At 43.9% G+C, this 12,870-nt stretch overlaps 1 protein-coding gene across 1 annotated transcript; it reads right to left on the bottom strand.

The window, feature by feature from the left end:
- Positions 1-11,947: 11,947 nt before the first annotated feature.
- LOC133886177 (21.9 kDa heat shock protein-like) lies at positions 11,948-12,870 on the bottom strand. Its single transcript, XM_062325912.1, has one exon. The coding sequence runs from the start codon at positions 12,772-12,774 to the stop codon at positions 12,175-12,177; it is 600 nt and encodes a 199-aa protein (XP_062181896.1). The 5' UTR covers positions 12,775-12,870; the 3' UTR covers positions 11,948-12,174.

The raw sequence follows: 12,870 nt of genomic DNA, 5'->3' as shown, positions 1-12,870 counted from the left end.
CATTCCAGGAGTTGGACTGCCCAAGGGTCTAGTCTGACCGCCAGACACCAAATCTCTCTGCACGACAGTGGTCTGACCATGTTTTCCCATGGTCCGACCGCCCATGTTGGTGGTCTAACCACGGTCAACTCAGACAAAACCGTTTCAATACAGTTCACTATTTGTTGAAACTTGTAAAATTCATAATAAATTATATGTAGTTCCAAAAATTATGAAACCAATTTTTTTGTTTCATAATAACCTATTATACCTATTAAAAGGTTCCCAGCCATAAAATAGGTAATTAAAATTCTAAGATAAATTAATTAGGTTAAAGCATAATTATTTAACTGTTAATTCTTTACGAGTCCAAAATTGGTGAAACTAATTTTACTAGTTTTCTTATGACTTATTCTAACTAGGAAAAATATTTTCATGCATTATAAAGCATATGTTATAGCATTTCATCATGCTTATTGCGATACATTATTTTCTTTAGCGATCATCGAATCAGAGAGTAGTGGGTTATCATGAGCAGATTTGTCGTTGACCTTGAATTGAAGAAAAGAAATAAGTCAAGCATCTAGGTATATTGCACCTATTATTTTGGATCATGTGTCGTCTCAATTGATAAATTATGTTTTATGTATGTTTACATGTTAGTAAGTCGATGTTGGGTTCCATGTGTAGAGCCTATTTTAATGCATTATTTCCCCTACCTTGAATTGTTGATTATTAGTATTATTGTAACCTAGGTTTAATATGACATTGTCTAACTTAAAAGTTTCTCATGATGCTTAGAAATGCACATGTTACCAGTAGAAGTCGAGCGGTGAAATGTTTCATCGTTCGCGAGCATAGGCATTAATTACTTTCACAATGATCACAATATTGGATTGATGATATTGGTTGGATGAGTTATGAGAATGAGACAAGATGTGGGCGGTGCTAGGGGTATCATCTGCTCGAAAGGAGTTTCTCGGGGTAGTTTGTGAGAGGAGTCTAGATGTCGTAGACCGCTTGCATCATTTAAGCATAGATCTTTGATGTTGTTGGCTCTAGCACTTTTCCATACTTACCTCATGTCGCATGGGAACGATAAGCCAAGTACCATAAGTCATCACGTTCATTTAACCTTTGAGTCAAGGTGTGGTCGAGAATGCTGTTAGGGGTGCCTGAGGTTGTGTCCGGTAAGTCGTGGTACACACGGGACCTAGGTGGCCTTTTCCACATATTTCTCGACAAAGGCACAAAGGTTTGGGTTGGGTACATGAACGGTTGATACGTGAATCATCACTCATGATTGACAGGTCATGTGGGCGGTGGTCTCGTATCATGTGGGTCTAGGAGTACCCCTGTAGGGTATAAAATCAATTCAAATTGCCACGCTCTCGGTTATCGAGCAAGCTTCTGCCCATCTGCATCGGTCGTAGAGTCACGAATATGGGAGGATATGAGGTGGTTTGGTATGTTAGGGTATGGTGGATATGGTTCTGTCTTACACTTATGTTTATATTGGTTCCAATTATATTTATGTTCAAGTTGTCGATTACAGGATAGTTTTGGTTTATGTTTTCTAACGTAGATGCTCACATGTTTATGTCAAAATTTTCTTTCACTTATGAAGTTACTTAACCATGTGGTCGCTTTCTTGCTAACATCCAAATGCATAATCTTTGGAGTCAGGCTATTTATATGTGCCTAATATGGATTAAGTCTTGCGAGTATCTTTGTACTCATGCTGCTTATTTTGTTTTTAGGTGGCTGTTAGGTGCCGGCTACTCTAGCCCCTGGTCAGTTGCCTTGTGGGCAGATGGCGCCACTAGTTTTGTTTCTTAGGTTGTTATTTTGTTTTCCGCTACGATGTTTGTAAGTTAACACTGGTTGAAACCTTGTCAGTTGGTTTATGTCTCAACTTAAAAAGCTTGTAATCTTGTAAAGCCTTTGTTGTTGTGATATTCATGTTGTTGAAGGTATGTGTGGGTGATAGCTTTTCCTGAGAGTTACCAACACACACATACTGGGACTGCCGAAATTGAATTTAGTTTAATCGTCGTTGGTTTGATTTTTGTGGTTAGATGTGGGTTAGCACGCGGCACATCGAAAGACAAGTGTGGGCTAGCTCTCATCTTGTCAAATGACCACCGTAGTGATTAATTCGAATTTAATTTGGACGGGTTCTGACATTGAGCCACCTAGGTCTCAAGTAAGTTGAGCCACCAAGCGATAAAGGCAAGGCTCATCACAAGCCTCTCTTCTGGTCACTTGATGCCATCTTCACTTAAGACCTTGAGCCACCAAGGCGATGGTCTCTATGTCCCCAAACAAACTTTTTGCCACCGCTCCACATAAACTCGAAGGGTCGACAAGCTTGAGCCACCAAAGCTCACGGTGCCGGTGAGTTACCAAGACTCTAAGGTACTGGCATACAACTTAGTACAAGGTAGGATCACTCCTTGTTCCCTTCACTAGGCAACAATACCTAGCAACAACTCTGTAGGCTTAATAGCACTAATCCTAATCTTATGCTAATTGCCTTGAATAATCACTTTAAGCACTTTGGTGGCTTGCATGTCTTATAAAGTGTATATGAGCTTCTTTAGACTCCAACACACTTAAATGACCGAGTGGCGGGTATAAATAGCCTCAACCTCACAAACTAGCCGTTGCCATAACAGTCACAATTTTCTTCAATGCTGGATGAATCCGGCGTGCACTGTCTCTAAACACTGGACCATCTGATGTGCAACTTCCACTGAGACTAGCCATTTACTAGCCATTACAGTCTCAAAACATTATGGTGAAGTCTCCGATACAAGTGTCGGACCATCTGGCGTGTGTAAGTCTGTCTTCTAGTGAACACAAAGAAATCCTCTGGACTTTACTCCGACGAAGCCTCCGATGTATGCGCTGGATCATTTGGCGTGTACAACCTTCAATACATCCTCCTGAAATGCTTGGACGTTGCTAACTCTTCATCGCCAGACTATCTGGCGTGTACAACCTTTAAGCCTTTTTCTGAGACAAATCCCAGGAGTGGACAAACTTATGAGCATAGGACCATCCAGTGTGTAAAAAATAGTCAGGAACAATGCTCCAGTTTGTACGAATCCCTCTGTGCTGAACCATTCAATGTGTACAATTATTCCAGAACTTATCCAATTCAATCTAATCTTTGTCCCAACTTTGATAGCTTCTTCATGTGTTGCATCTATGAGACCTACTAAAGCATATACTTGATAAATATGTTTTTCATATTGACTATGTTATCATTAATCACCAAAATCACATATCCCCACGCGGAGCCCGCCAGCATCATGGCAGAACTGGATGCCTCCATGTGGATCTCGTTGATGCCTCAGCGGATTTGGCCTGCACGGCCACACTCGAGCTAGACAAGAGCTCCACTGAACAGAGTGCTGCCACGCCTGCACACTGAAGGGTGCTGCCGCCAGAGAAGCGAATAGAAATTAAAGAGAGGAAGGGAGGGGAGAGGTTAGGAAAGGGAGGGAAGCACGACGGAGGCCACTTGGCTCCGCCGCTGCCACCATGGGATGACAGCGGTGAAACGAAGAGAAAAGAAAGAGAGAAAGGTAGGGGAGAGGAGAGGAAAGGGAGGGAGGCACAATGGAGGCTGCTTGACTCCACCACTAGCAGCCGCCGCCATCGCTAGACGACAGTGGGGACGGTGGCCACACTAGAGAGACCTGCCAGGGCCGAGGGCGGCAAGACCCTATCGCCCCCAAGTCGCCTTGTGAGAGCGACGCGAGGGCCTATTCATAGCAGAGCCATAGGTCTTGAAACTGTGAAAATGCTTGTTCTGACATAGGCAAATGAAAGAGATCTGCAAGATTGCTTGCTTGTATGACTTGCTGCACCGTGAGACCTGCAGTTTTTCGGTATGTCAGGCCAGAAGGATGCACTACTACCCTTTCCTATATTGCATTGAGTTATGTCCTTGAACAAGTCCAACAGTATGAGATTGTCTCTCCACGAAAAAGATCTACATTCACCTTGTCAGGTAAAATGTCATTCTGATAGTATGCTTCCCATACTAGCTTGACCTCAGGAACATCTAGTTTGGTGAAGAATTTATGAAGGTTCTTAAGGAGAAGAGCATTGTTCTGAGCTGACAAGTTGAGAACCCCTGGTCCATGAGACTTTGGCTTGGCAACGATATGAAGGTATTCAAAACTTTTGTGGCGCCGAGTCTCACATAGAAATCCATCAATCAGGCATTGAAGTATCCCTGATGGCCCTATAACAAGCATGAGAATTCCACGATCTAAAGCCAGAAGGTCCTCTCTCCCAGAGAATGCCTTTCCACTCCATCATGCTGTCTCCCCCACACCTCATCTCACTACTCTCTATCAACACCCTCTTCCACCTTTATCGGACGCCATTGACATTGCCCCATCATCTCAGTCCTCTACTGCGCTTGTTGATTAAATTCTTGTTGCCATTTAGCATAGTATGTATGCACTAATTAAGGCAATGCTTATGCACAGGTTCCTATTAAGCGCCGCCAAATAAAAACAATTATCACATGTTTATTTTTTTCTTGAACCGGCAGGAGAACCGTCAGTCATTATATTAAGAGAGGGATGAGGTTCCAAACAGGAAAACCCCGCAACAAAGAGCAAACAACAGGAACAAAAGAAAAAAAGAAGGAAAAACAACACACACACTACAAAGTCAAGCACTCATCACCAGCTCGTCTGAAGCAACTCAAAGAGCGTACACAACCTAAAACGTCTATAGCCACAGCAGGGTCAGAAACCTAGCGCCCGCTGCATACCAAAATAAGGCTTCATCTCTAATAGCCCTAAGGAGACCCTGCATGCTTGGGCTCTCGCTTCTTGTTATTGTACATAGCTAGCTTCTTGTTAAGCACCACTGGCAATTAAGTGTTTCACATGGCCAAGTTTGCGGCCGAAGGTAAGCACAACACTAATAGTAAGCAAAACAATAAGATCATGTTTATATAGGGGATACAATTCTGATATGAGGCCTTAGAATTTAGTTCAACCTTGAACTGAATCCTAAAATTCCTAGAGCAATTTCTCGCTTTTCGAACTTGTCCTAATCATGCTCAATTACAAGGATTGTTCCAGATGGAGCCGGGGATTTGGTAAACCGTCCAAGTAGGAATACTGAATGAAGAACATCATATCTTTTGGTGACTGTTGACTAATCGTGCATGTAACGTGCCAATCAAAGAATCGTTAATTTGGAAGGACCTGAACTGCTTGCTACTTACGGAGCAGTTAGAAACCTGTCCATTTTTTCTTGCACGTTGCAATCATTTCCCATCAAAAGAGCAAATTAGAGGATTTGTGATGACTAATCAACGATAAGAATTACTAAAGAAAAAAAGTATGCATTGTGAATATGGGCATGCATATATGTACTACGTAGTGTTGTCGCGCTTTATATGTTTTTTCTTTCTTTTTTGAAGTAATGGACATGGGCATCACAACACATAGTTTTTTAAACATGAAAGAGCATCGCATGTGCTTAAGTTAAATTGTTATTATCTGAACCCAAACCAACTGCACATATAATTAATCAGACAATGCCCCAATTTGTGAGATCATGTGTGATGAAGAATTTGCTTTAGTGTTAAAATTGGCAAAAGCAAAGTGATTTAGCTTTATGACATTCGTCATGTGGATGTGTTAATAATATGTTGTTTCAACATGCTCGTGGTAGCATAATAATATTTGTGATTTTTTATATATATAATACACTTATGCGAGTGGTGTTGTATAGATTAAAGTGAGCAAGTTTGGATAAACTTATGCTTGGAATTGGTTGTTTGTATTTTTCGTATGTAGTTGTGTATTGAGGATGAATGTCATCAGTGATTGAGACTGAGACTAGGTTTAAGGAAGAACTAAGGTTAAGATGGTCAAAAGGTTATGTGAATATTCAAGCTAGAGAACGGTGTATCTGAAGATGATCACATCATGAGACAAACATAGGAGATGCGCATGATATGATGTAGTGGAAATAAATTATACCATGAGCCGTATACACAAGAGGCAATACCTGAAAAACAGACAAAAGAAGACATAAAATTAGTAACGGGTCGTAACATGATATGTCACTTATGATAATAGTGATGGGTCATAGTTGTGACATGTCACTAATGACGACTCATCAGTGACGGGTCATTCTAGGCAATCATTAGTGACAGATCAAGTTGTGATCCATCACTAATGATTAACTCATCAGTGACAGGTCATTCTGAAAGGACAATGATGTCGCCTTGATGGGGGTGAATAGGTATTTTTTTTCAAAAATTCGTCCCCTTTTACTATTAATCTAAACTTGTAGCGAAATATAAACTAACGGATTTTCACAAGTGAAAAATCTAAATATGTTAGGCTCAACTAGTGCACAATCACCATAGATAGGCTGCTCGCATTGTAAAGTTTTTCTTAAGCGAAGCATCCCATGTTTCAACCCCTTCCCACAATCTTAAAAGTTCATCAACTAAAGGTTGCATTACAATGTTCAATTTCTTCCTAGGATGTTCAAGACTTGGGACTACAAGGACAAGAAATATATATTATAACTTCATAATCATGTCTGGTAGAAGATTCATGTGACAACCCAAATTTCTTAAGCATGTCATTAAGCATCATGAACATCATTAGCATCATGTTTATTGTTTGAGGAAGTTTTGGCATAAAATTCAAGTTAAACATAAACTATTAAAATCAATATTAATTGGTGCATTATGAAGCGTCTCACAAAGTTGCTATGAAACATAGAGCTGGTAACAATTTTTGAAATTAGTCCATACTATGTGAAGAATATAAATGAATTTTCCCAAATTTTTGGGAATTACTTTGAAGACATAAAAATTACCACAAGTTAGAAAATCTTCCATCTTTAAAGAATTTTAATTGGAAATTGGCTCAGGCTATTGGGATTAAACAAGTAAAATGGGTTGCACATAAATTACAGAGTCCAACAAAATTTGAACCAGGAATTTTGAGGCAGCACGGCTTTCCTTGGCGACCGAGCACCGCCGCCTAGCTCCAGTCGGGCTCACTAGCCATGAGTGCCTCGAACGAACTCCCCGTGTCGTGATGAAGCCATTGCTGCCCTCCCCAGCTGAGCTCCGTCGCTCCCTCACCGCCAGCAAGGCCAGCTTGTGCCACCGGCTGGCTCGGCACTGCGCCGCCCAGCCTCGGGTCAATTTTGACCTGGTGGCATGGGCCCGGCCCCACTGCTCATGACTATGGCTAGAGTTCCCCGGGTGAAAAAGGGTTTTTGGACTTTTAATATTTGGATTAAATCGGAAACAACTTCGGTTTATGGTTCAACTATTAATTCGGCTGAAACTTGTAAAATGCATAGAAAATCGAAAGTTGCTCTAAAAATTATGAAACTAATTTTGTTAGGTTTGTATGATCATAATATACATGTTAAAATACTAGGAGCTGTAAAATATGTACTAGAATTTCATTAGTTAATGAAGAAATTCATAATTAATTATTGATAACTCCAAAATTGATGAGGTCAATTTTGTTAATACTATTTTGATATACCCTGTGCAGCAAAAATAAGCACCTACATGTTAGATTTGGTTAAATTCCTAGTTGAGGTTAAGCTTTGTGTTAAGCTTAATTAATCCGGGAAATGATTAGATGCCTAACGATAACTCAAACTAAGGAAAAGCTTTAACCCTTTAAAACTTATGCATGATGCATTGCATCTCTGCTGATGTCTTATACTATGTAGCATCCATCATTGCATGTCATTCATGCTCATCATTGCATGCGTTCTTCAGTAGTGAATGAAGATCTGGAGCGTGACGTGAGCACGATCGAGGACAACACCAACCTTCTGCATTTCTGTAAGTTCTGTGCGAGAAGTATCGGGCAAACCCCAGAGCAGCAAGGCAAGCATCTAAGCATATTGCACCCTTTGTTCAAATTGAATGGAGTCTAAATTGATAAATATGCTTTATGTATGTTTGCATGTGTTAAGTCCAGTGTCGGGCTGGTATGGGTAGAACCTATGTTGATGCATTATCTCAACCTTGACTTATTGATGAATCCTTATCTTTGTAGCCTTGATGATATAGTTAGTGTCTAGCTTCAAGGATTATTTGAAATGCTCAGCAATGCTTAAGTCCTCAGTAGAAGTCGAGCTACGGTGCTTTCGTTGTTCACAAGCCTATGGCTTAATCACTATTCACAAATACAAGATGAGGTTGAGATGATGGTTCCTATGTGAGATTGAGGCGAGATTTGGGCAGTGTTAGGGGTATCTTCTACTCAGGAGGAGTCCTCTGGGTAGTTCGAGAGAGGAGTCCGGATGCTATAGACCACTTGTATCGTTTAAGGTCATCTGTCGGTGCAATTGGCTCTAACACTTTCCATACTCATCGCATGCTGATCTAATGGTAAGGTAAGACAATTATCATATGTCATGCTGATACTTGCCTTGCGGCTCTATGACGCGTAAGAGAAAAAGAAAAGGAGAAACAAGGTGTTGAGGAGCCAGAGTATGGCTGGGACTTGCTCGCGATAACCCTGGTGCCATAGGGGCATTGCAAGTGGTGGTTCCGAGTATGAGAAAGGTTGATATGAGTACCCTTTGTCTGTACTTTCGTGAGTAGCACAAGCCGAATGGTCATCAAGTCGTGCGGGTAAAGTTGTACCCCTTGTAGGGTGTAAAAACATTTTGAAATGTCGCACTCTCGGTCATGAGCATGCTTCTGTTTATTTTCATTAGTCGTAGAGTTTACAAATGTGGGATAAGGTTATGGTATGATGGAAATGGTCGGTGGTTATTGTTGATGAGATACTATGGTTCCTACATATACATGCTCAAGTTGTCGTTTGTAGGGTACACTAGTATGTCGGTTAAGTATAGATGCTCACATGTAGTTGTCCAGGCTGCTTACCGCATATGTTTTACTTAACCTTGTAGCCTTACTCTTGCTAATAGCTGTCAATGCATGATCCTTGGAATCGGGCTATTTATATGTGCCCTATATGGATTAAATCTTGTGAGTACCTTCATATTCACGCTGGTTCTGCTGGTGAGGGTGAGGCGATGTTTGGCTACTCCGTACCTGCCGATGCAGGTGGTGGGCAAGAGTAGTTCATCCTACTCTGGTGAGGCATAGCTTTTGGGGTGGAGCCTAAGGGCATATGACTCCACTCTCTTGTTGTTTTTGCTGTTAAGGTTTTAATCGGGAAGATGTTCAAGGGGGCCAAGGAGAGGCTGGACAGGTGGGCTTCTTCGATCAGGAGCGTCGGCAACACCTCCTTTGTTGAGCCTAACTCGGCTGCCTCTACCAATTGCGTTGGCGTCAAGACCTCCACCAAGCTTGACTCCGACGATGAGTGCCTCTTCCTCACTAGCAACGCACGATGCGACTCCACTAGCAACAGCCAAGAGCGCGCGGATGATACTCGATCACAATTCTTGACTATTGCTCTTGGACGATACTCGATCACAATTCTTGAGCCATCAAGCCAAAAAGGTAAGGTTCATCATAAGCCTCTCTTCCCGTCACTTGCCACTATCTTTACTTCGGAGCTTGAACCACCAAGATAAGGATCTCCATGACCACGTACAAGTTTTTTTGTCACCGCTCCACGCAAAGCTAGAGGGTCGACAAGCTTGAGCCACCAAGGCTTAAGGTGTTGGCGAGTCACAAAGACTCTAAGGTGTCAGTGTACAACTTGGTACAAGGTAAGATCACTCTTTGATTCTCTCTCGGTAGCAATACCTAGCAACAATTCTCTTTAGGCCTAATAGCACTAATCACTCTATAATCTTGTGGTAATTATCTTGGATGCTCACTTTTATCACTTTGGTGGCTTAGATATCTTCTCAAGTGTACATGAGCTTCTCTGTACTCTAGCACACCCTACTGACCAAGTGGAGGGCATGTATAGTTTCAACCCCGCAAACTAGTCGTTGCTCTAACAGCTTAAAAAGACTGTGAACATCGGATGTTTTGGTATTAATAGTGGTACAAGCACCAAGTAGCCGTTGGATCCCCACTCAATCTCATTGTGAACACCAAATATTCCAATGTTACTTTGAACTCCATCATCGGACCATCCGATGTGTAAACTTGAGCCAACTGAGTCACTTTTCTTCATTGTGCATTTGTCTGGCTTGTAGATCTTCAATGCGTCGGAATATCCGGCGTGTATAGCCATGCCAAAACTAGTCGTTGCAATTACGGAATCCTTCGGCGAGAACTCTGATACATGTGCCAGATCATCCGATATGTATTCTTTCGTCTTCCACTGAATCGAAGGAAATCCCTCTGAACTTTGCTCTGACGTATTAAACTCTTCATCGTCGGACCATCCTGCGAGTACAAAATCAAAGATGGAAACTCCAACATTTACAATACCTCAATCGCTGGATCATTCGGCATATACATTTTTCCTAGAACTTGTTCAATTCAATCCAATTTTTATCCCAACTTCGGTGGCTTCTTCATATGTTGCATCCATAAGATCTACTAAAGTATATATTTGATAAACATATTAGTCAAATTGACTATGTTATCATTAATCACCAAAATAATATACATACCTTAAAAGATTTATGTTCGTTACAAACAAGGAGCAGTTGTCGGCCACGGGCGCACATGCGAATGTGCGGTTCATGTTCTACAGCATGGATGACCCCGTGGACACGACATTGGTGGCACTGGAGGTCCGGTGGCACGATGAAGTCATCGTGCTCAACTGCATCGAAAACATGAATGAGGTCCATCTCCACGTCTTTGAAAGCTTCACGGGGTCTGGCCCGAAGCTCATGATCATCAGCAAGGAGAATGTCTACTTCACGGCGCAGAGCAAGCAGATGTGCATAGAGGTGATCATGGTCGGATTGATGTATGGGACATGGATGGTGGAGGAAGGCGACCAGCTCAAGTATTGGGCCAAGTTTGACAGGCTCTACTGGCTGACATAGAAGTTATTGGGCGTTCTGCAGAAGGTGCTGGTCGCAGCCCTCATCAGCCGGAACTTCCATAGGATCCTAGTGACGTGACGACAACTGGCTGACATAGAAGTTATTGAGCGTGCTGCAGAAGGTGCTGGTCGCGGCCCTCATCAGCCGGAACTTCCATAGGATCCTAGCGACGTGACGACAACGGTTTAGAGGCAAGTTGTATTTCAAGGGGAGGGGAATGTCAGACCTGCATGGCTAGGCTATCAGCTACAAAAGGGGCAAGACCATCAGACCAAGTCACATAGAACCGTTTCCTTCTTCTCCAAACTTCTTCTTTCTCCATGTCTCCCTATTCTCTAAGGTTCATCTTCTTCATATGGATTCCTCTCTTACCCTTCTAGATTCTTCCTCCAGCTTCTCTCCAATAGCTACGAACGAGATGAGGCTCTGCTGGTTACTGGCTCCAGGTGTGAGCGGTGTCCACTTACGTTCGAAGTCTAGCGTGGGTGCTCGCTAGGATTTATTCCCTATTTGCTAGCGCAGTGGCATAAATGTTTCAAATAGGAGCCAGCCATTTGCTTTGCTCCAAAAAAATTAAACCCGTTTTAAAAAATAATAAAAATAATTAAAAAAAAGCTTCTCTCCAATAGGGTTGCCAACACTTGGGTACTCAGCTCCCTGCCAGGCGTCCGGTCCGACCGACGTGGTAACGTGATGGCATGGGAGATGGTGTGCCGGGCCTTACAGCGGTCGTCGTGTGAAGAGGAAGGTTGGGGTCAAGCTCGTATGGAGGCGATGGCGAAAGGCAGAAGCCGACGGTGACGGGTCCGGCGAGATCAAGCCACGATGAGGGCTGCGCTCGTTCGGAAAATCTACAGACATGCTTTTTACCATTGGTTTACAATCGGACGGTGGCTGTTAAAAAAACCTTAACGTGGCCTAGCTGGTTACTCTGGAACGCAACCGCATAGACGGCAGATTTGTTCTGAAAAGTCAAATGAGCGTTTTGGGGACGACGGCATGAAAGGCAGGCAATTGTTGATTCCTTAAGTAAAAGGATAGAGCTTGACAGGTAAATGTGCCAAGTCCTTTACTAGTTTATTACAGTCTCTCGAGCAACGAATATTCGTAACAGTATGCCCGTCGTTGCAGAGGAACCTTCTTACTGAAACACACCTTAGATCATGCACGACACGCAAGCATCACTGCTGGAAGCTTCTCACACATGACTGGGTATTGATGGCACGCTCACATCTCGGCCTTGGACGCCTTGACCTCTGCGCCGCGCTCACCGTCCTCCCCGGCGATGCTGATGACGCGAGGCTCCCGCCTCCGGTTGTCAGTGACCTTGGGCACGGTGACGGTGAGCACACCGTTCTCGAGCCTCGCGGACACGAGGTCGACGTCGGCGCCGTAGGGCATCCGGAACCGGCGCCAGAACCGCCCCGCCGCGCGCTCGGCGCGGTGCCACCGCTCGCCCTCCTTGTCCTCCTCTGCGCGCCGCTCGCCGGAGACACGCAGCACCCTGTTGTTCTCCTCCACCTCCACCCTCACGTCCTCCCTCCGCACCCCGGGCACGTCCACCGAGATGACGTGCGCCTCGGGCGTCTCCTTCCAGTCGCACCGGGCCAGCACCACTCCAGCAAGCCCCGCCTCGCCGCCCGGCCTCGGTGCCGCCAGCGGCGACTGTTCCAGGGCCCGGAACGGGTCGTCAAGGAGCAGGTCCCACAGCTCGCCGGCGCGCCCGTACGGCACCAGTGCCAAGGCGGGCGCGGCCAGCAGCGCCACTACCAACGATGCTGCCAGCACAGCCGCAGAAGCCAGTGCCTTCCTGCGCACAGCTGCCATTGCCACTTGCTGTCTCGGTCAAAGCGTAGTTACGTACGATACGTGTGCTAGCTTTTGATCGAATGTTTCGTTTCGAGCTCGTCCTGGATGGTGTGG

The sequence above is a fragment of the Phragmites australis genome, chromosome 12 (assembly GCF_958298935.1).
Source record: "Phragmites australis chromosome 12, lpPhrAust1.1, whole genome shotgun sequence".
Lineage (NCBI taxonomy): Eukaryota > Viridiplantae > Streptophyta > Magnoliopsida > Poales > Poaceae > Phragmites > Phragmites australis.
The sequence above is the reverse complement of the archived record's forward strand: the minus strand, read 5'-3'. Positions and strand labels throughout refer to the sequence as shown.